General features: G+C 45.5%; 1 protein-coding gene across 4 annotated transcripts; it reads right to left on the reverse strand.

Moving 5' to 3' along the window:
• Nucleotides 1-691: 691 nt before the first annotated feature.
• GTF3C2 (general transcription factor IIIC subunit 2) lies at nucleotides 692-21,087 on the reverse strand. 4 transcript variants are annotated; one of them, XM_070379272.1, is made up of 20 exons: nucleotides 20,410-20,861; nucleotides 16,040-16,169; nucleotides 13,170-13,440; nucleotides 12,686-13,007; nucleotides 11,830-12,109; nucleotides 9,988-10,082; nucleotides 9,491-9,568; nucleotides 9,242-9,340; nucleotides 7,889-8,116; nucleotides 7,605-7,716; nucleotides 7,282-7,390; nucleotides 6,012-6,037; nucleotides 5,697-5,826; nucleotides 3,735-3,879; nucleotides 3,479-3,640; nucleotides 3,188-3,275; nucleotides 2,801-2,929; nucleotides 2,363-2,515; nucleotides 2,105-2,212; nucleotides 692-1,807 (listed from the first exon to the last, which is right to left on the reverse strand). In XM_070379272.1, the coding sequence occupies exons 3-20, from the start codon at nucleotides 13,414-13,416 to the stop codon at nucleotides 1,589-1,591; spliced, it is 2,730 nt and encodes a 909-aa protein (XP_070235373.1). In that variant the 5' UTR covers nucleotides 13,417-13,440; nucleotides 16,040-16,169; nucleotides 20,410-20,861; the 3' UTR covers nucleotides 692-1,588. The 4 variants fall into 4 exon arrangements, with proteins under 4 accessions (XP_070235373.1, XP_070235372.1, XP_070235374.1 ...); XM_070379271.1 differs by lacking the exons at nucleotides 16,040-16,169; nucleotides 20,410-20,861 and adding an exon at nucleotides 20,888-21,087; XM_070379273.1 differs by lacking the exon at nucleotides 16,040-16,169 and having other exon boundaries at nucleotides 692-1,136; nucleotides 20,410-20,862.
• Nucleotides 21,088-22,568: the final 1,481 nt, after the last annotated feature.

The following is a 22,568-nucleotide window of genomic DNA, read 5'->3' on the forward strand; positions in this document are numbered from 1 at the left end:
CATGGGTCCCCAGGCCCCATCTTTCTACCACTGAAAGTGGGATTTCATGATGCAGTGCCAAGGGGCTGCTGTGTAGAATGAGCAAAGCAGCGCTGCAATGGAAAGCACTTCCCTACCAACGGTCACAAAAACAAACTGGCACAATCTGAGCTAGCACAATAGGATGGTGCAATACTTGGCACTGACGTGAGTTGTGGTCCCTCTGCTGCTAATGGTCTGGGTTGCCTCCAGGTCTGTTTCCTCTTCTGCACAGGAAAGGAATTGAACTACTTGATTCCTTTCCCCTTAAAGGAAATTTTCTTGACATATGATAAAATTCTCCACTGAAGAGGCAGAAAGTTCTTCCCAGATATTTGGCCAATCAGTCTAGAGTGCCAGCAGGTTTTGTTCCAAGAAGGCACTGAACTAATCTCCACTCCCTTCAATAGGAGCTGGCTGTGTGCTTTTCTCTACTTCCTGAAGTCATCTGACTCTTGCCCTGCTCCCCAAACCAAACCTCAGGTTATACTCATACATTTGAAGACTATTGTTTGCCTAGTTCTCCTTGGTGGCGGGGGTGGGGTGGGGTGGGAGGGTGGTCCATCCTTGCTTAACAGGCAATATTGCAGTCACTGTGAGTCTGCAACATCCCACAAGATGAGATATATTACTGTGCTTGGATTTTACATACCTCCTATACAGAGAATTGAAATAAAGTAGCTAAATATGTTTAATAAGTCAACAATGTGACAGAAGGATCAAAAATCATGACGTGTAAAAGAATGGTTAAAGTAATTGATGATATTTAATCTAGAGAAGAAAAGACTTGGGAAACACATGATAGCTATTTTTAAATACTTAAAAGAGCAATCACAGGGAAGAGTGACTAGATTTCCTAACACCCATGGTAAAATGTATAGAGGTACTCTTTGACTTGATATAAAGGAAGATTTTAAAAACATGACTGTCTAGGAGTGCTCAAGAAGGGTCAGATGACCAGTGATTGGGAATATTTCATAAGCAGGAGCAAGTAAGATCTGAGCCACTCTTCTGTTGGCAGGGCGTCTGTGGTGTGTTCCTTAGTTAAGGAAGTCCTATAAGCAGCTTCAGTCCAATGAGTTACCATCACCTGCTCGTGGGCCTGTGTGTTGGGTACTCTAAAGAGGAAGTTAGGAAGGCAGTAATATTGGATCCAGAACATAGTCAGACAGGAGCCTTCATGCAGATACCCTTTCCAGTTCTCCAAACACCCACTCACATGTGGTCTCAAAAACACCCAGTACCTTTACTTAGCTTTACCCACTTCACAATATGCTCAATATGAGCAATTTGACTCCCAAGCCTAGGACAGGCTGAGTGTTTCTTGTGAGTCATAGTTTTATGCTGAGACTTGAGAGTTTGTGGAGGGAGAACCCCCCTGCCCGCGGGGGGCCATGATGACAGGAGAAGTCTGTGGAAGGAGAGGGATCTAAGGGGTCCTGGGGAGGCAGGTCTAAAGATCCAGGCCTGGCAGCATCACTGTCCAGGAAGGCCCCAGTTCCTATGGCTGTGTGCTCGGAGCCAATTGTTCTCGGCAGACTTCATTCCAAGGGTCCTGTGGGGACCATGACTAGGGACCGGGCAGAAGGCAATGGCTGGTTGGAGGAAAGCCAGGCCCTGGAGAGGGGGAGGCCAGCTGGAACATAGCACTGAAATGGGCTCGGCTTTCAAGCTGCATACGGTGGCCCAGTGGACAGGTGAGTCCACGGACAAAATGGATCCGAACCAGCCCCGACTGCCCTCCAGAGACCAGCCATCCGTAAGAGTCCAGGTTTGGACTGAAACGTACCTGTGAAAAGAACAGAAAACAAAAGCGATGCTCAGAGTTGGTACTTCAGGGTGAGTCCTAGCCGTAAGAGCAAAAAGAAGGGCCGCAATCTGAAAGAACAGGACCATGATGGGGTGAGAATCAGGATGAGAAGACCATGAAGGAAGTGTCTGTCGTGCTCTGGAGGATGAGGGTGTGGAGCTATTTCCCCTCCTTTGCCATCTCTGTTACCTTTTCCTCTCCGATTTCATGGCTCACAGGCTCAGAGTTGGGAGGAGATGAGAGGAAGGATGGGAAGATGAGAGGTAAGGTTCCTACCTTATGAATAGCTTCCAGCTGCAGCCGGTCCAGGCAGAGCCGTGTTTGCCCCTCTCCCTCCTGCATGCGCAGCATCGGTTCTCTGTGGGGCAGACCGTGGAACGAACGCTGGGGAGGAGGGTATGAGAGGAGAGAGAAAGCGAGCAGATTCTTAGTTTTACATCTTTCTGCTGCAACTCCTCCAGATCCCCTGCTGTACAAGGACTCACGTCGTCTACGTTTTCTAATGCTGCACCCATTCTCCTGGCCTCAATTTACCAAATCTGTGTCTTGAAACAGCAAGTAGTGATGGTTGACCGTTTCAGCGTAAGTTCGAGCCTTGGGAGGGTTTGGGGCCCCAGATGAAGCAGAAGTGTGGTCTTGACCTTCAGGACTGTCCTGATATGGTATCAGATCTGCCTTATATATAGGCTAGAAAAAAGAATGAGATTACGACCTGTAATACTGAAGACCAAATAAAAGTAAAATAGAGAAAATTGGTTTGGAGCAGGAAAGACTTTAAGGTAGAAGAAAAGGGTATGTTTAAACCTATGTTCAGATACATGAAGGTAGGGGAAATTATGTACAACTCTATGCTAAGACTTCTAGGGAGAATACTGGGGTGGGGAGACTCTTCTGCTACTTGGCAGCACTAATTTGGGAGGTCAGGTAGATTAGGACCCAACAGATGGTGCTATTAAATATTCATATACGTACGAATCTTCGATCTAAAGGTCGCTTGACATTTGTTGGGTTCAGTGCCATATCAGGCAATATAGCTGCAATGAGCTCTCCAGATATATCTCCTGCAGCTATTGTCCCGAGCCAGTCAGATCCTGAAAGACTCTAATAGGAAGAGACAGATATTTGTCATTCACTCACTCACTCATTAATTCAGTTCTGTGAACTGGTAACAACTGCACAGTCTGAGGGGGGAGAGACATATTCACATAAACAAGCATAAATAAGTTTAACATAATCCATATCCTTGATGACAATTACCACACACCTATCTTCTCTTTCTTTCCAAACCTATGGCCTCTTTCTGACTACCACTAGGAACTGTTTGCCTGTGTACTGAAGGTTTGGAAGAGAGGGGCTCACCCAGACAGTGCCTTTTCGAGGAGCAGTGAAATAGGCCTTGAAACCAAGGTAACCAGCATCAATGTAGTGAATTCCACAGAGTCCATAACTGTAAGAGATAAAGAAAAGTCCATAACTGTAAGAGATAAAGAAAAGAAAATCTTCCTTTTTCTAAGATTAGACTCTTTTCTTCCCCCAGAATCCAGACTCCCAAAGTGAAACAACCCTCCTCTCCCCACAATAATCTGGCACAGTGCACCCCAACCCCGAGGGCCTGTCCCCAGAGCTCATCCTCTCTCCATCCTGCCGTACGAGGCATAGCAGTTGTCCTGAGCCACAGTGACACCATTGTAGGGGAGCAGCCAGGCCAGCTCTGTACTCAAGAAGCGCTTGATAGAGTTTATTGGTTCATAAGGTCGTCGAAGGTCCCAGAATTTGATTTTCCGGTCACTCCCTGCAGAGGCCAGGAAATGACTGTGGAAAGATGAGAGAAGAAGATCAAGTCTGAACAACTCTGGAAGAGTCAGCCTGTCCTCACCTCCCACCTCCACACCCCCCTGTTCAATACCTGTTAGCTTTGCACCACTGAAGAGTACGCACAGCCTGGTCATGGGCTAGGAAACACTGGAACGGGTAGAGCTTCAAGGAGCCATCAGAGAGCCGTATCCGCTGCAGGGGTGAGTTCGTGGGAAGGTTCCATAAAACCACCATGCCTGAGGGTCAGGAAAGAATGTGTAGGTGTTAAAGTCAGGTTATTGCTTCCCTGGTGGCTCAGTGGTAAAGAATCCACCTGCCAATGCAGAAGATGCAGGTGACATGGGTTTGATTCTCTGGAGGAGGAAAGGGCAACCCACTCGTCTTCTTGCCTGGAAAATCCCATGGACAGAGGAGCCTGGTGGGCTACAGTCCATAGGGTGGCAAAGAGTTGGACACGACTGAGCACAGCACATAGTAATCTCTTTTCCTTGCTCTAATTTCTTTCTCTGGCTCCTAGGACCTATGTCTTCTACTCTCAGATCAGATCCCTTATGAAAGACTGGAGGGATTATGATTAGCTAGCCAACATTCCGTCCATGGTTTAAAGACTCAACCTGATATTTTTAGTTCCAGTGCTCATCAACATAAAAGTAATAGCTTAGTTTGAGATCTATCATTGAAAGATAGGTTGAATGCACCCAGTAAATAAAAGTCAAGGGTATTTTTTTTTTTTTTTAAGGATAAACCCTTTAGGACAAGGGTTGGCAAACTATAGCCCGTGGGCCAAACACAGCTTGCTGCCTGTTTTGGTAAGTAAGTTTGACTGGAACACAACCACACCCATTTGTTTCCCTGAGGTCTGTGGCTGCTTTCTCTTTACAATGGCAGACGTGGATAGTTCCAACAATGGCCAAAGAGCCCACAAAGCATAAAATATCCACTGTCTGAACCTGAACAGAAATGTTTGCCAACTCTACTCTCAGGCCAAGAGAACAGGCAAAGAGCCAAAAGCAACATGTAGAGGAATAGAAAACAAATGGACAAATAAACTAACTGGGCTGATCCGAAGCAAGCCGACCAGCCTGGCAGAGGATGAGGTAATCACAAGTATAACTTTGATCAATGTAAAAGACATCCCCTTTTTATACAGAAACTCAGTAAATGTAACACTTATGAGCCTTTCTTGAAAAAACTTGACGGTGAATTACAGCTAAGCAATTTAAATAACAGCCACGGAGGGGGAGCCTGAGATGAAAGGTCTGGTGGAGACAGGCACTCTTTTCAATATAGAGTTAAGATTAGGTAATTCTGGGAATTAAGATGGCAAAACAGCATCAAGTATCACATACCTTGACAATGTAAGAATAAGACCACCAAAAGGGACACAGGAGATGGTGAGAGGGATGAGAAAAAGCAGGGTAAGAGCGCTAACTTCCTCATCCCCAGCAGAAAGTCTACTGGTGTGCCTAAAAGTGAAACTGTTATTTAAAACCAGTAACAACTGGGACTTGCCTGCTGGTTAAGGATTCACTTTGCAATGCTGGGGATTCAGGTTTGACCCCTGGTTGGGGAATTAAGATACCACAAGCCACAGAGCAACTTAGTTGGGCCCTCCTGGCACAACTAGAGAGTCCGTGCACCACAAGGAAGGATCCCACGTGATGCAACTAAGATCTAATTCAAACAAATAAAAAATTAAAAACAGTAACAACCTAATGATACCAATTAATGTTATTTACAACTTTTTATTCTTTTCCTTTTTAATCTTAAAAGGATCTTTATGATCCCATTTTTATAGAATTCTTTCTCTTTCCATCCAATCTTTTTATACATGCATAGAGAACAGCAAGAAATGATGTTTATCTATTCTTAATTTTTTTTTTCTGAGTGGAAAAAGTCTAGTGATGTTTTTCTCTTCTCTCTATTTTTTCTACAAGCACGAATTTTTATAACTCCATAATGTTGAACACTGAACCAAAAGGGAAACAACAACCAAAAAACAAGCACATATAAAAATGTAAAGAGCAATAGTTCCCTATGTTTTGTTTTTTACCATTGTAATATCCAGCAGCCAGGTGGTGGTGGGGCCGGGTGGGCATCCAAGCCAGGCTAAGGCACTGACCACACTCAGAGGGTTCTGAAGCTTGCATAGACCCTACCTGGAGGGTTGCCACACAGTGAACCTGCAGGGACAGAGAGACAAGACCAGGATTAGGCATAACTACTGTCTGGAATGAAGGCTCAAATCAGTGTTTAGTCAGCACGGGGTGGGAGATTTTCCAGAGGTGGAAGGAGACTCACTGTGGAATTGGTAAGGGAGGCTCTAGAAGATGGAGCCTCGGCTTAAGGGAGCAGGCTCCTCACTCACCTTATAGATGGCAGGCTTCACTGCATCTGTGAGGAAGAAGGGCAGAAACTGAAGTTCTAGATCCAGACGGCTGGGGTCCCAACCAGGCTGAGCTCGCAGACCAGCACCCCTGCCCTCTCAACAATGCCCCTCCCTTTCACTTTTCTCTTGCCACCATCAATGTGTGAACTTGCCTCTGCCTGCCCCCAGATCCTTCTTCCTGTTCTACTTGACTGTGCCCTTCCTCCTATGAGAATGCCTAATCTCTCCACTCTGCTCTCTTCTCAACTTCGCTTTCCTTGTCCAGAGCGTGGCTCATCTGATCACCCCTTCTGCACTCTCCACTTTCTCTCCTGCTATTGGGTCACTCGCAAGCATAGAAGTAAAACATGCACTCTTGTCTCTGGTTAATCAAATGAACAAACCAAAGCCTTCCTTTACCCCTTATTTTGGCCACACCTCGTGGCATGTGAGACCTTAGTTCTCTGACCAGGGATTGAACCTGTGCCCCCTTGCATTGGAAGGATGGCTTCTTAACCAGTGGGCTGCAAAGGAACCCTCCCCCTCTACCCTTCATTCACTTCCAGCCACCGACCTCTTTATTATGATCTCCTTCAGAGACCAGCATCCTGAAAGAATTGTCTGTACACCTCTGTCCTAACTTCTTAATTCCCACTCCCTCCTCAATCCATGCCTAACACCAGAAACCACTAAATAGGGAATTTCTCAGGGTTTAAACCCAGGGGTCCTCTTCTTTAAACATGCAGTACTGTTGAAAAACAAGTAAATTTAATCAAATGGGAGCTGCCTTTCTCTGCTCCTTCCTCTTCATGCTCACCTTCAGCTCCATATTCTCCTTCCCTTCACAACAAAGAGAGCGTGTTCTCCTGTATGTTTGGTGGTGAGGGGAGGAGAGGTGAGGACAGGGTTGGGGGAGGAAGAGGAGTATGGCAGGAGATAAGCTCCAGGCACCAGCCTCAGCCTGTGGCAGCTCCTCACACAGCCAGTTAACTGGGGCAGTGAGAGGGGGAAGACCTGAGAGCACAGGAGAGCATGGAAGTGGGGAGATCAAAGACAATGTGCTCAAAGAAGGCAGTTACAAGACTGAAAAAGAGAGAAGTAAAAGAATGGGGAAGAGTGAAGTCAGAATGGGAGGACTGACTGGGTAAGGCTCTGCACTGGAGACACTGGGCCTGGAGGAGTTTCGGGGTGCGGGGGGAGGGGGTGGACAGGCCCTTCTAAGCTCTGGCCACAACTCCAGCAGCCCCATCCTCCTTGCTGCAATACTCACCTAGGGGCTGCTGAGCCAGCAGGGCCTCGGGATGGGGCAGGCTGAACAGCAGCACCTTCCCATCTGAGCAGGCAAGAGCCAGGAGACCCAGTCGGGGCAGGAGAGGAGCCTAGAGGGTGACACCAGATCTGCACTGAGACTTGCTGCTGGAAGGAATGTCTCAGAAAATGCGTGAGCTTCTGGTCCCTGAAAATCTGATATGGAGCTGCTGGACAAACTCCACCTCCCACTCTCCAACTTCCCTTTCTCCAACTCTGGGAAGACCCAGGGCCCCTTTGTTCTGGCTGAGGCCAAAGGCCACCCCACAGTCAAGTGGGAAGTACCTTCCGAGGGGTGCCTGGAAGTTCCCATGCTCCACTGGGGCAGAACTTGAGGTCCCAGATGCAGCCGTGGTCACAAGCTATCCCGTAGACAAAGTGGGCTCTGTTGCCAAGACTGAGAGAGAGAGCATGTGCAGAGAATGGGTAGGAAGGAAGGGTCTAGAGCTTCCAGAGCCTGTGTTCCCCTTGTCTCAACCCAGTCTGAGCCTTCCCCTGCCCCCAGCCCAGACCCACCCTTCTTTCTTCCTCCACCACTCTCCCCTGGCAGTGTCCCAGCCCCACCTCACCAGCTTTCTTGCTGCAAGGTCCCAAGGTCCCAGAGCTGGAGCAGCCCAGGGCCCGAATACAGCTGGCTCAGTGAGTGTGTCTCATTCATGTCAGGGCTGGAGAAAAGAGCCACATACTGCGAGGCTGCTGACCCCTCTGGCACTGGGCACCAGTCCAGAGCCCAGAGTGGGCCCCCAGTGAAGAAAGACACATCCAAGCGCTCTGGGTGTGCAGTGATAGAGCTAAATCTATAGAAAAGGCAAAGATGAAAAAAAGGAGCTAGTAAAAGGCAGTAAGGACTTCAGTAGATGAATGGATCAACTGTGATACATCCAGACAATGGAATATTACTTGGCACTAAAAAGAAATGACCTATCAAGCCATGAAAAGGCATGAAGGAAACTTGAATGCACATTACTAAGTGAAAGAAGCCCACCTGAAAAGGCTACATACTGTATGATTCCAATTATAAGACATTCTGGAAAAGGTTTAACTATGGAAACAGTAAAAAGATCAGTGATAACCAGAGGCTGAGGAGGGGAGAGATAGGGGATGAACAGGCAGAACACAGAGTATTTTTAGGGCAATGCAAATACTCTATATGATACCATAATGATGGATACCTGTCATTAAACCTTTAACCAAACCCATAAAGTGTACAACAGTAAGAGTGAACCCAAAGGTAAACTATGGACTTTGAGCGATTGTGATGTGTTGGTGCAGGTTCATCGATCATAACAAATGCGCAAATGCGCCACTCTGGTGAGGGACTGTTGATAATGGGGAAGGCTGTGCGTGTCGGGGTGGGGGTGGAGCGGTGGTGGGGAGAGAGGGAGTATATGGGAACTCTCTCTACCTGCCTCTCAGTTTTGTTGTGAACCTAAAACTGCTCTTAAAAAAGAAAAAAAAAAAGGAATGCAGACAGAATTGGAGCGCCACCTGGAGCTCCTGACCTAAGCAAGCACCAGAGCATCACTCACAGTCAACAAGCGAGACCAGTCCTAGCCACCATGTTATCTTCCTCCTTCCCTTCCCCAGGTCTGTCTAGCTCCAGGCTCACCTTCAAAGGTGACAGGCCATGCATTCTGATTCACTACAGTGTTCACTCTAGGGCCAGTCTGTCCACGTCTAGCTGAGTAGATGTGACCTTGAAAACTTGTTCCACCCTCAACCTCCCTAGGCTCCCTCAGTCTGGCCAGCAGAGAGAAGCGCTGCAGATTAGAGGGGGCTGAGCAAATATAGGCAGCTCTCCTAGCCTTGGGACCAACTGGACCAGCATTCAGGGAAGAACAGGGCCAATCTCCCATCCCCTTTGACATCCATTTTTCCTACTTCTGTCTCCCAGAATCAGAAAAAAGAGATGCGATCATCACCTGTTTATTCTGTAGAGGGTGCCATCTTCAGGAAGTCCTTCACGTTGTACAGAAAACAGCGGGGACTTCTCCTCCTGGGGCAGGTAGGGAGCTGCCTCGCTGGGGGATGGCAAAGGGAACAAACAGTCTAAATGAGGAAAAGTTTCACCTATACTGGGATTCCCATGATCAATCTAGAGTCCTCAGTTACCCTTCTGCCTCCAGGGGTGTCACCCGCTCCTAGATTTCAAAGATGCCCCTTCAACTTACAGTTCAGATAACAAGCGCCACTTCCACGCTAAAGGAATCCATTCCGCAAACTCCCAGTATGAATGCTTCTGATCTCGGCTGGAGGAGCAGAAGTAGCATTAGTGAAGGAGAGATTCCAGAGCAGCACTGCCCCATAACTTTCTTTGAGGATGGGAGCAATCTGTTATCTGTGCTAATCTTAACACACAAGCTGCAAGTAGCTATTGGGCACTTAAATGTGGCTAGAGCAACTGAGAAACTGGACTTTTAACTATATTTCATTAATTTTAAATGAAATTTAAATGGCTTCGTGCAGCTTGCAGCTACCAAATTGGACAGCACAGCTTGAGAGCTTCTGCCTTTGGAGCAGGACCTTTGAGTTACAAATGTCTTCCCCGTGTTCTACACTGTGGGTGCTTGCCCCACTTCTCACAGCCCCACTGCTAGGCTGGGTCCTCGGCCTTCCTTTGTTCTCCACCCCTACCTTTCATCCCCAGCTCCCGTTCCCCAAGTCTCACATATCCTTGGTGAGATGAAGGCACTTCCAAACAGGGGCCATGATGTGATTTGGTAAGCCATTGTGAGCCATTCCCCGAACGTGTGGCTTCTGCTTCTGAGGATCAAATTGAAGAAAGTGTAAGTCAGAGAATTTTACAGGCTAGAGAAAGTCCCCAGGAGAGAGCTTTCCCAGCTTTTTCTTCTCCTGGTACTACTTGCTCTCTAATTTTTCTCCTATCGGCATCTTAAAAGATTTGTATCTTAACCATTACAATGACCTCTCCATCTTTTGCTCTTACTTCTCCAGCAAAACCTGCTCTCCTATTTTCTGTTCATCTTCCTTGGTGTGTTTCTACAGCACTTAATTCAGAGCACTCCTATTTGCTTCCTGAAGCTCCTGCCCTGGGGGTAGTCTCCCTCCTTTGAGGGTTAGTCACTGAAGGTATTTCCTAGAGTTCCTGTGTCTTCTCAACCCTCAATACATGTACTCCTGGTAATCTCATCCTTTTGACTCATGGCTTTGACCCCCATTTTTATGCCTGACTGCATCTTAGCAAATGTAACCTTTACTCAGTCTCAACTTTTCTACAAAATCTAGACTCATACAATGTGGTGCTGAGCCATATTAGAACTTGAGGCAAAAGTGAGTATCACTAGTATACTTCCTGCCTTTATTGAAAATTTTGTATTTTCTTCAGCATAGATTTGTTGCATTAATTTTGATTTTTAAGATGTTGCATTGAGACATTTATCTTTACTAGAGGGTTCTGGTGCTCCCTTAAATGCCCCTGGGAGGAGTAAAGCACTGGTCCTATATATCTGACTGGCAACCAGACGTCTCCAGAAGGATGTCCCTTGACCCATTGGCCTCTCCAGCTCGACATGTCAGAAAGTAAACTCATCACTTCGCCTGCCCACCTTCACCCTTCCTGCATCCCCCACCCTTTCTGTGTTCCCAAGTTCAGCGTATGAGAGCACCATCAAAGTTGGAAACTCCTGCCCTTTCCTCTCCTTCAACTCCCAACTGCTATTAATCCTCTTACGTATCTCTTATCTCTGTCTCCTGATCTTTTCTTCCTCCACTGCTTAGTTTAGGCCCTTACCACCTCTCACCTAGAGAAATGAAGCTGCCTTCTCATTGTCAACTGCAAATTAACCTATTTTCCTAACCGATCATGTTCTTTTCCTACCTAAAAACCATGGTTGTACAGAGTTTCTGTTTGGGATGACAAAAGTTTTAGAAATGGATAGTGGTGATGGTTACACTACACTGTGAATGCAATGAATGCCCCTGAATTGTACATTTTAAAACAGTAAATTTTGTTATATCTATTTTACCATAATTATACACACACATACTCTATTGGCTCCTACCAGTTTCATTTCTTTCATCCTCTCTAGTCTAATCTTCCCCACGTTAACCCAGGCCCTATGCTGCAGCCATAACCAGTTTCTGGGAAATCATCCTCTCTGACAAACTTCTGTTCCTTTCTAGACCTAACTCAACGAGCATTTCTTTATGAAGTCTAAGCAGTTAACCACCCTTCCTCTATATGCCTAAAGCATTCTGTTCCCTCCTGGTGCAGCATTTATTACACTGTAAGCTTTGTACGGGAGGACCCTGTCTTATTCATGATTGTGCTTCCTAGCTCAGAGGAGATGCTCAATGTATGAACAAATAATCTTGTTTAGTTACACCCTCAGCTTCCAGAATCTCAACTGTGTTTGAAGTTGCTCTTTCTTAACTTTCCCCTGTTTTGGCCATCCTAGTTACTAGGCTAAAGCCTTCCTTCTGGGCACCCTGCTGATCCTCCCAATAATCCTCCTATTTCTCCCTCCATGGTCTTGTCCACTCAGGTTACCTGAGTAGATCCTCGGGCAGTGCTTCGGGGTGCTGCAGGCTCGGGGTCAGAAGAGTTCTCACTTGGGGCCTCGCTTTCTTCTGCTTCTTCAGCCTCAACCTGGAGAACAAAGTCTTCATCCCGTGCGGTGTTATCCCCTTCTCCACGGAGACAGGCTGCCTGCGGCTGGATTATCTTCGGCTGGGTAGGGCTGCTCACCTGGGGGCCCTCAGGACAGGACACTGGAGTAGGCAGCGCTGTTGAGAGCTCCTCCGCCAGTTCCTGAAGATACAGAAGTGCCCTGCAGGACAGGGCAGAGTCAGAGCCATAGCACAGCCACTTCACCCAGGGCCCACTCTGCCTGACGCTTGGCCAATTCTCATCTCACTAGATCCTCCCAGTGACCGTGTGAAATGGCTATTACTTTCCCTCCCCCTTTGATAGATGTAGAAACAGAAATCCAGGAAAGTTAGGTGACTTGGACAAGAGGATTCAGATCACATATGTGGAATCTGAACCCAGGTCTTCTGAGTCCAAGTCTGAAGCACTACCACAGTCAGAGATCATTGAGGGAAAATGGAAAGGATGGAAGGACATAATATATGCTGACGTATACAACACAGTAAAACTGCAGTGAAGACTTGGAGGAAATAGCGGAAAATGTGATAGGATGAGGTACAGAAAGAAACCGCCCACAGAATTTAACCAGACAGAAACTGCTGTTGAAGACCTAGAAGACTGCTCAAGTGCCCAGAAGCCAGCACCACCCCTGCTTACCTGACACCTCACCACAGTCCACTCATCTCTCCAGCATCTGCCCCACCCCCACCCCTTCACCCCAGCCCCCCTCCACCAAGCTGCGCCCCACAATCCTTACACTTGGGCAGCCCTTCGGCGGGGTCGTTCCCCAGGAGGGGTCTCAAAGTCCTCAGGGGGCATCTTTGGATGTGGAGACTCTGGCTGATCTAGGCCTTTGGACAACTTCAGCAGTAGCAGATCTGCCTTGGACTTTCGACCTCGTTTCTTAGGCATGGGGGTGGACAGAGGGTTGGATTGATCTAAGAGACCAGGAACCCGAGGGGCTGATGGAGAATTAGGCTGCTGGGGCCTTTTGGGGCCTTTCCGTGTCCTACCACCTCTCTTCGGGCCAGGCTTTGAGGCCCTAGGCTTTGGGACCTTTGACATCTCTGAAGAAAGATCTGTAGAGAAGAATATGGGTCTGTGAGATGGGACCAGAGCTCAAACCTTTTTGGAACAGATTACACCATACCCAGGTTGTAAAGTCCTATGAGCTTGACCTGCTCTCGTTCATCTTAAGCTGAGCATGCAGGGCTAAAAGGCTGAAAGATCAAGGGACACACCTTGCTGTTGCAGTCTGGAGAGGCTTTCCTGCTCTGGAAGGAGCCTCCTCTCATCCAGAGAATCCTCATATCCAGGGAAAGGGGTAGATAATGGCATCTCTATGGAAGCCTCCACACTGGTTGTTTCTGAGGAGGCCTTGACGTCAAGCTGGTTCAGCACCTCTTGTCCAGGAGAGTCTACCACAGTCATGTTCCCCACGGGGCCGGCCTCCTCCAGAGCCATATAGCCGACCCCGTAGGTATCCATCAGCACCCCAAAAAATGGCTGCCCCTGCATGCAAGAGACATACAAATGACGAGAAGGAAAAAGCTCTGGTAAGAGCTCAGATTTTTCCACCTCCTGTCTTTCTCTTCTCATCATTGTTCCTCCAACCACCCCCACCACCCCACCTTCCCAACCAACCAGAAACCCAAACTCTGGTCATTCATTCATTCAGCAGTAATTCCTAAGCATCTTCTATATAACAGGCACTATTCTAGGATCTGGTAACATGACAATAAGCAAGGCAGACAAGGTGCCTGATCTCATGGAACTGACAGTGAACAAACAATAACAAGCTACCATTTAGTAAATGCTTACTACATGCCAACTACTATTCTAAGTGCTTTATTCAGATGATTTAAAGTGAATGAACAGTTATTTAACCCCTTTCCCTGAAACCTAATGAAATGAATCATTCCTCTCTTAAAAAAAATGAGAAAGAAAAAAAAAATCACCTGTTATGAAGCAGGGAAAGGCCACAAGTTTCTAAAATAAACTATAAAGTATAGCTGCCAGATACTATACAATTTAGATCAAACTGAAGGAGAACAGGATGACTAGAGCTAACATCCATCTTTGTGAATATTAGTCAAGGTGCAGATTTATTTAAGGATAGGTAATTTCTAGTGTCCTGCTAGCAATCTTTCAGCTGGATGGGGAGGTGGTAGCCTATGAGACAATTAAGGAACATCCCACTACCTTAAGAAACTATTTAGACATTGAAGAATAGACTGAAAGTGTCACGGATCTTCATTTTCTTCAAACCCAAAAAGTCAGCTATGCAACTACGGACCAAAGAAAACTGACAATGATAAACAAAACAGTGACCGCCACACCAAAAACCTGAGCAACAGAGAACTGCAAGGGCCCAGTTTGCAACCAGAATAACCTACCTGTCTGTGACAAAAGGGAAGAAATAACTCAGATCCAAGGAGGAATCCCTCCATAGATCTGTATATGTCTTAAGGATGAAGAATTCATCAGCCTCAGTGGAAAGTGTGTTAATAAATACCATAAGAAATATCATACAAATTAAAATTTCCTACTGTCTCTCTTCAAGAAGATATCCTTATGAACTATAACAACAGCCAACTCTCTAACTCAGGTGCTAAGGATACATTATAACACCATATGCTAAAGATACAATATAACAATATCAAGGTAAATAGAGGTCAATGAAACTCCACCTACATTGTTCTCTTTGTTGCTGTTTAGTTGCCAAGTGGTATCCTGTTCTTTGCAACCCCATGGACAGTAGCCTGGCTCCTCTGTCCCTGGGATTTCCCAGGAAAGAAGACCAGAGTGAGTTGCTATTTCCTTCTCCAGTGGATCTTCCTGACCCAGGGATTGAACCTCCATCTCTAGCACTGGCAGGCAGGTTCTTTACCACTGAGCCACCAGGGAAGCCCACATTGTTCTCTGGTAAACAGCAAACCCGGAGAGAACTACTCCATTCAAAATCAGGAATAAGCAAAAAGGATCCAATGGGACCTACGCCTAGTTGCTATAGAAAGAATAAAAAGGACTCAAATGAAAAAGGTGAAAAGTACTGTTTCAAAGAATGTCTCCAGAAAACAAGAAATTTTCCAACAAAAACTTCTATAGTTTCAAAAAAGCCAGAGACTGTGAAATCCAATAAGAGATCAAAGAAGAGATAAAACAATGGCAAGGCAAAAAAAGAGCTGGTAGTCATAAGGAAAGAAACTGAATAAAAGAATAAAATCAAAGAAATGAAAATCAGAGGAGAAGCAAAATGTTGAAACTACTGAAAAGACAATCAGTGGTATGAAAGGCGTTTGAGAGAAACCATGCAGACTATAAAGAGATAACGGTGACTAGTGGGGAAGGCAATGGCACCCCACTCCAGTACTCTTGCTTGGAAACTCCCATGGATGGAGGAGCCTGGTAGGCTGCAGTCCATGGGGTCGCTAAGAGTCAGACACGACTGAGCGACTTCACTTTCACTTTTCACTTTCCTGCATTGAAGGAAATGGCAACCCACTCCAGTGTTCTTGCCTGGAGAATCCCAGGGATGGGGGAGCCTGGCAGGCTGCCATCTATGGGGTCGCACAGAGTCGGACACGATTGAAGCAACTTAGCAGCAGCAGCAGCAGTGAGAAGATGGTATGGGCGAAAAGAGAAAATGGGGAGCTAATATATGAATAATTGCTATTTCTAAAGAACAGAGAAGAAAAATGGGAACAGAAAAAATGTTCAAAGACCTAACAAAAGAAAATTTCCTGAAATGAAAAACAGAATGTGTACTTTCCTGAAGTAAAGGAAGATCTCAGCCTAAAGTTAAAAGGGCTTATCATATAAAAAGGACACAAAAATCAATAAAGACTCATTAAGAAATATCTGAATGAAGACTAAATTTCTCCTACAAATGGGGGTGGGAGGCAATCAGGTCAGCCTGGGAGTTCTTAGAAACATTTGATGCCAGAGGATAAAGAAACAAAAGGATCAAGAGAATTCTTAATTGTCATTCATGTAAAGGTAACAGGATGACATTCTAAATATAGAAACTTCTACAAGTTTCTAGAAATTACAAAAGTAATCCCCAGAATAGAGGAAGGGTTAGGGGGCAAAAAAGTTTAGGAATAAGTACTTATCAAACTGAGAAGTGGTTCATAGCTGCTGGTTCAAGAACCACCTGGCCTCTCCTCTGCCACGGTAGGGAGTCACAGCTGAACCAAGAAGCCCCTGCCATAGGTGATGGCTCCATAAACAAGCTGCCTCTGCAATAATCAGAAAGTGACCAACTGAGGCAGACTCTTCTCTGGCTTGCAGATCCAGAACTGTGTCACTGCCACAATCTGCAAAAGCAAAATGCATGCCGTCTGGCCTGCCTCCTCTCTAAACTGAAGTCTAAATTTGAGTTCTTCAAGAGCATATTCGATTTGTAAGACCTAAATCATATTCAGAATCTTGAATGGAAAAATTCCAGGAAATGAAGTTTCTAGCTTTCCAGGCTCTCAAGTGGAGGTTGCTCATTCTCTCGAATCCCACTTACCCCAGGGTAGAAAGTGGGATTAGTGTTTTCTCAGTTCTTCTCCAGTGCCAATTCTTGACCAAAAAGTCCTCCCCATCTTGTAAAACCTTGTTCCTTCCAAGCCCGTAACATTTGGCTAAATCACTGGTATCCACTCCACTGTCACACCCGGGATGCCAACATATAAAACCTTTTTTTAACCTCCAAAATCACTAAGACACCCACTGTCTGATCACGACCTCCCATCATTACAGCCAGGCTGCCCAACTATGATCACTGTATCTACTCTTCACCATGTTAATTACTCCACTATCCACTGATCACTCGAGTTTCTCCCTATGTCAGCCATATCCCATGTAGTTTAGACTCCTTTATTTTAATCAGATTCTTACTGATATTACAAACTTCCTTTCATCTTTTTGTTTCACAGGCCTGGCAAAACTCAAGTCCTGGATGAACCAATCCCCCATTGCAACCAGTACATCTAAGCTAGCTGGGCACTAAAGTCACCCTTTCTTTCTGTCAGCTCCCACACCCTCTTCTTTATTGTCTAATCCCATAGTCTTCAGCAAATGACTAAGTCTTAGATTTCTGAAACAAAAACTAAAAAACTAAAAACCAGTGGTCAAGAATTTGCCTTGCAGTGCAGGGGCAGGTTCGATCCCTAGTCAAGGAACTAAGACTCTCGTGTCACAGAGCAACTGAGCCCCTGTGCCACAACTAGAGAATCTGTGCACCACAAAGAAGATTTTGTGTGCTACAACTAAGACCTGACACAGTCAAATAAATATTTAAAAAGAAAAAACCACCAAAAGCCATACTTCAATTTCTTGTCAAATAACTAACACTCCCTGCTTCTGAGTCTGTCGTCCACTCTCTGAAGTCAAGCTTTCCAGTTATGTTCTCGCTCCATGCCCCCTCTGGGCCCACCCAAGGGAACTGGTGATGCTTATCCTTTTCCTTTCCCTTGCCTCCTTCTAAACTGCAGCAAACGCCTTCTAAAATTTAACAATTCACTTGTTTCTTGTCTTTACACGTAGTTGGCAGCTTTTTGCTTATTTGCAAACTCACTGCTTTTGTCCTTCCATATTCAATTCAGTTTGCTTTTTCTTTTTTAGGTTTGTATAAAACCTTTAATTGATACAAAATACTTATAATTATGTGTAGAATGTAAATAACAATAAAACGCCTGTGTATCTGCCATATTTCAACTCAGTTTTAATAGAAATGTAACTTGTACATACTCAAATTTCCTTAAAATTTAAACATGTCACAAATATATAAATATAGTGACAAATCAATTGACATTAAAAATGATGGGAAACAATACAATAACTCTTGGCAAGCATCCAGATCAACCAGTGAGAGTAATCAGACCTACAGGAAAAAAAACCTATAGGCTTCGAGAATTCAGTGTGCCATGGGCATCAGTTTGTATGCTTTATAGAGGAAAAGGAGAATGTCAGTTAACAGAGGGAGTTAGTTAAATGAAGATCAGTTAAGAGAACTTCTGTATGTCTTGAAGATTTCTCCGTATCTGTACACATACATCCATCTCATTCTTCTGGGCTACTATGTGGTGTTCCATGGGATTATAGTTTATTTGGGTATTTCGCTTTTAATGAACAATTGGATTACAATACTATTACAAATACTACTGCAATGAATATTCAAGTATAGATCTCTTCAGTAATGAGAAATTATTTTTCTAGAATAATCAGCTGAAGTGAAATTACTGGGTTAAAGCGTACACACATTTCAAAATTTGATACTTCCAAACAGGTCGCCAAGATGAAAATCAATTTATACTCCCATTAACTGTAAAAATGGGTATACGCATTTTACTACCTTTGTCAATCTTCGATTTTTGCCAGCCTGATGGGTGAAAAAATTCCTCCTTGTGTGTGCTTTTAGTCACTCAGTCATGTTGGACTCTCTGCGATCCCATGGACTATAGCCTGCCAGGCTCCTCTGTCCATGTGGGTTCTCCAGCAAGAATACTGGAGTGGGTTGCCATGCCTATCCTCAGGGGATTTTCCCGACCCAAGGACAACCCATTTGAAGTCTCCCTCATTGCAAGCAGATTCTTTACCCACCAGGGAAGCCCATTTATTTGCATTGTCCTGATAATAACTGAGGTTAGCAACTTCTTTTTTATATGTTGGACATCTATGTCTTTTATGAATTGCCCATTTCTGTAGGACAAATTGATCATTTTCTTATTGATCTGTGGAGTTATTTATGTTGTGAATATTTTCTCTCGGTATCTACCTTTTTTAACTTTGCTTATAATGTTTCTTGCAAAACTAAGGTTAAATTTTATGAGTTAAATTTCTCAGTCTTCTCCTTTATGGCTTCTGTGTCTTTGGGGCCACCCTGCCTCACATAGGATCTTAGGTGCAGACCAGGGATTGAACCCCTGCCTCCTGCAGTGGAAGTGGAGAGTCCTAACCACTAGACCACCAAGAAATTCCTGTGTCTTTAAAAAAGGTATTTCCTACCCCATTGATAATATCAGAATATAACATATCTTATTTTTTTCTAATGATTTTTCTAGTTTTAGATCTTACATGTAGCTGTTTAGTCCATCTGGAATTTTTTAATAAGAGATATGGATATTTACTTATTCCATAGTTATTTTCTTTATAAGTTTCATAAGATAGGGACCTTGTCTGATTCATTATTGTATCCAGAAACTAGTACATGGTAAGTGCAATAATTAACCTTTGTTGATTTAAGGACTAACTTCTCAAGGTACAAGAATCTCTATAAGGATTCACTTCTCAGAGAAGGCAGCAGCAGGGTGTAGTGGTTAATTTCCATTTTTGACTTTACAATACAAATTTTGGACACAAGCAAAAGAGGTTTAGTAAATTTGTACCAGGATTTATAAAATTTTAAATCTGCACCCCAAATTGTCTGGTTCCCATGCTGCTCCAAGGCCGCCAGCCTGATCTCCCCAACCACAGAAAATGATTAGGTAACACTGTTCTGCAGGTATGGAATTATTTTACACACACGGCATGGTCTAATACATTATTTCCAAAGTGTTCCCATGGTACAACTGGTGGTCTGCAAGATGACTTCTGATACAAAATTGAACAATTTTATTTGATTAATTATGTTTTTATTTTTACTTGTATTTAAAAAAACTGTAACTAGTCCATGAAATCCCTGGACTAGTTAGATCAAGACTAAAGCACTTAAACCTTAAAATTAAATCAATTTAAAGAAAACAATTAAGAAAGTACTACAGATGATAAGAAAGGGTGGCAAAAAGGAACGAAGGCACAGGAATGAGGTTTGTGTAACAATATGCCGCTGGGGCCCTCGGCTTGCACCCTGCACTTTTAACAAAGTGAGTTTCGCGGGTGAAGCTCAAGTCGCCACCTCTCCCTTTCGGAACAGAAAGCCAAGTTGCTGCGTGATAAAAGGACTAGATTGGGAAACATAACTGGCCCCTGGCTGCGCCAATGGGGTTGCAGCGCGCGGGGCACAACCCCCAGGGTTACAAGGACCTCGCCGAGGAAGAGGCTGAACACACTACAATGAGAAGACTGACCCGCCACCACTCTAGGGGTGACCGCTTGGTCTTTCTCAGTCCTGGGAGTGGGGTTAGCTTTCACCACTAGCCTGTTCGGGAAGTGAGCCGTGAGTTTCCTAAGGCTGAGGACTACAGTAGGTTCGCAGAGTTCGAGGTTTGCAATGTTCGCAGCGCCGGGGCCCGGACACAGGATAAGATGTTACGGACACCTCACTGGGAAAGAAGGCGAAACCCGAGGAGATCAGAGATAGGGGCTGCCACCGTGGGTTAGGGAGGTGGGGAGCACGGCGGTTTCCGTAGGAGCTCGGGGGCTGGAGGTCGCGATGCTGAGCAGAGGCGGAAAAGCGGAGCCGGAATTGGTTCCCAATGTCTTAGTGCTATCAAAAAAAGAAGGGGGGGTAGTAATCGTGGGGCCCCTCACACCCCGCTGCGGTACACTCACCCTCACCAAAGTCCTTCCGGAAGTCCAAGTTCGAAGATGGCGCCGCCTGTCTGGTCGCCGTTTTATGACGAAATCTAGTAGCTACTCTTCATTGACGTTCCCCCCACCCCCAGTGCACAAGGTAAACACGTGGGCTTGGCCGGGAATTTGTGCCCCAGGACGTTTTCTATTAGACTATGTATTCCATAATGCAATGCGGCGAGCGTCCCCAAGCCCGTCGCAGCGGGCGCCGCTCCCGGGCCTCCGAGGCGCGGGGGACGAGGCACGGCCTTATGGGAATTGCAGTGTCCCGAAGGGAAGACTGACGCCTGCGCGTTGACGGCCGTCGCGCCCCCGCGGGTTCCCACGCGGCTTCTATGCGAGCCTCGAGAGTGCGGGCGCCCAGGCCCGAGTGTCGCTCCCGAGCGCTGAATCCTGGCTTTGTGTGGAGACTACTGGCCCGTGGCTGGCAGGGCCGGGCAGACCAGAGAGTACTTACCCGCAACCCCCGCGCCGTCGAGCGGAAGCCTGGGAGACAAAGGAATCCGTGCCTCGGGCCGCGGGGGGACGACTCCGGCTTCCGCCCCAAGGGCAGCCCCCAGCAGATCCAGCCACTAGTGTAAGCCAGGGATGGACCCGAGACCGAAACACAGTGAAGGGGAGGAGCAGAAGAAAAGCCTGGCTTGGAGACGCTCTACTCAAATGATCCTCAGGCTTGGACCCTCCCCTTGGTCGTAGGCCTCTCCCCACTCCCTCCCTGGGTGGTCGGTTGTGGTTGGAGAAAGAATGTAACAAACTTCTGCCGTTTCCTGAGGCATTTAAAGCTGTAAATCACACAGGTCTGCATATACCGAATAGGAGAGTTCAGGATATACAAAAATGGACAAGAAAGGATGGGGTAAACCAGTCTTTTCCCAGATAATCTCATCTATTAAATTCCCTTGGTTACCCAAAATATTTATGAAAAACAAGGGAGAAGCTGCTGCTGCTGCTGCTAAATCGCTTCAAGCTAGCCAGGATTTAAAAGCTAGAGCAAGGGGACTCCCATCCCATTCGTCTTAAGTGGCCTAAAACAAGCTAAGGCTGTGCTGTGGCTTAGGGCAGGCTTTGTGAGGGTGCTGAAGTGGGTGCAGTGGAGGCTGTGGTTCCTCTCAATTTCAAGCATTTCTCTCTTCATTAAAAAACTTGTTTCAAGCATTTATTTCTCTAATGAACAAACCTCTTTGCCATTCCTATTGCCTCAGATTAGATTATCTTTGACTTCAACTATTGCAAAATCTTTCTCATATTAATAATTGTATCTATTTGGGGGATAAGACATTCACATGATTCGAAATTCAAAAGATGCATAGGGTATAGTGAAGACTCTTTTCCACTTCTCTCTCCGGTCTCCCGGACCACATCTACCTAGGCAGTTTTTTGTTACAAGTCCAAGACATTTTCTGTATTTATACTCATGCAAATACATATATATCTTTCCCCATTTTAATTCAAACAGCATCTACATTGTCCTGCACCTTACTTTTAACTGAGTGTACCTTGGAGACTATTCCATTGCTATATATAAAAACCTTCCTTATTGTTAGATTTCTTGTGTGTGCTCAGTTGTTAAGTCATGTCCAACTCTTTGAGACCCCATAGACTGTAGTCCACCAGGCTCCTCTGTTCATGGGATTTCCCAGGCAAGAAATACTTGAATGGGGTTCCCATTTCCTTCCCTAGGGAATCTTCCTGACCCAGGGATAGAACCTGCAGTCTCCTGCATTGGTAGGCAGATTCTTTAACACAGAGTCACCTGGGAAGCCCCTATGACTGCTTAGTATGTAATTATATAAATGTAATGTTAGTTCTTATTACTGATGGGTATCTAGGTGGTTTCCAGTCTTTTGCTAATACAAACAATGCTGCTCTATGTGTTAGTGCAAGTTCATGTGCCTGATACACAATGAAGCCAAACAAACTGAAACGTGGGAGTTTGGAACAAAAAAAGGTTTACAGCAGGGCCATACAAGGAGCTGAGTGGCTCATGCCTAAAGGCCCTGAATGCCCCAAAAGGTTTCAGCTGTGTGCTCATGGTAGTTAACATCTTCCATCTGTTGGAGAGGGAAGATGTTTTACATCTGCAAAACAACTTGGGAAATGTGCATCAAATACTACTATTGAATTACCTGAGAGAGGAG

Source organism: Bos mutus, chromosome 11 (assembly GCF_027580195.1).
Source record: "Bos mutus isolate GX-2022 chromosome 11, NWIPB_WYAK_1.1, whole genome shotgun sequence".
Classification (NCBI taxonomy): Eukaryota; Metazoa; Chordata; class Mammalia; order Artiodactyla; family Bovidae; genus Bos; species Bos mutus.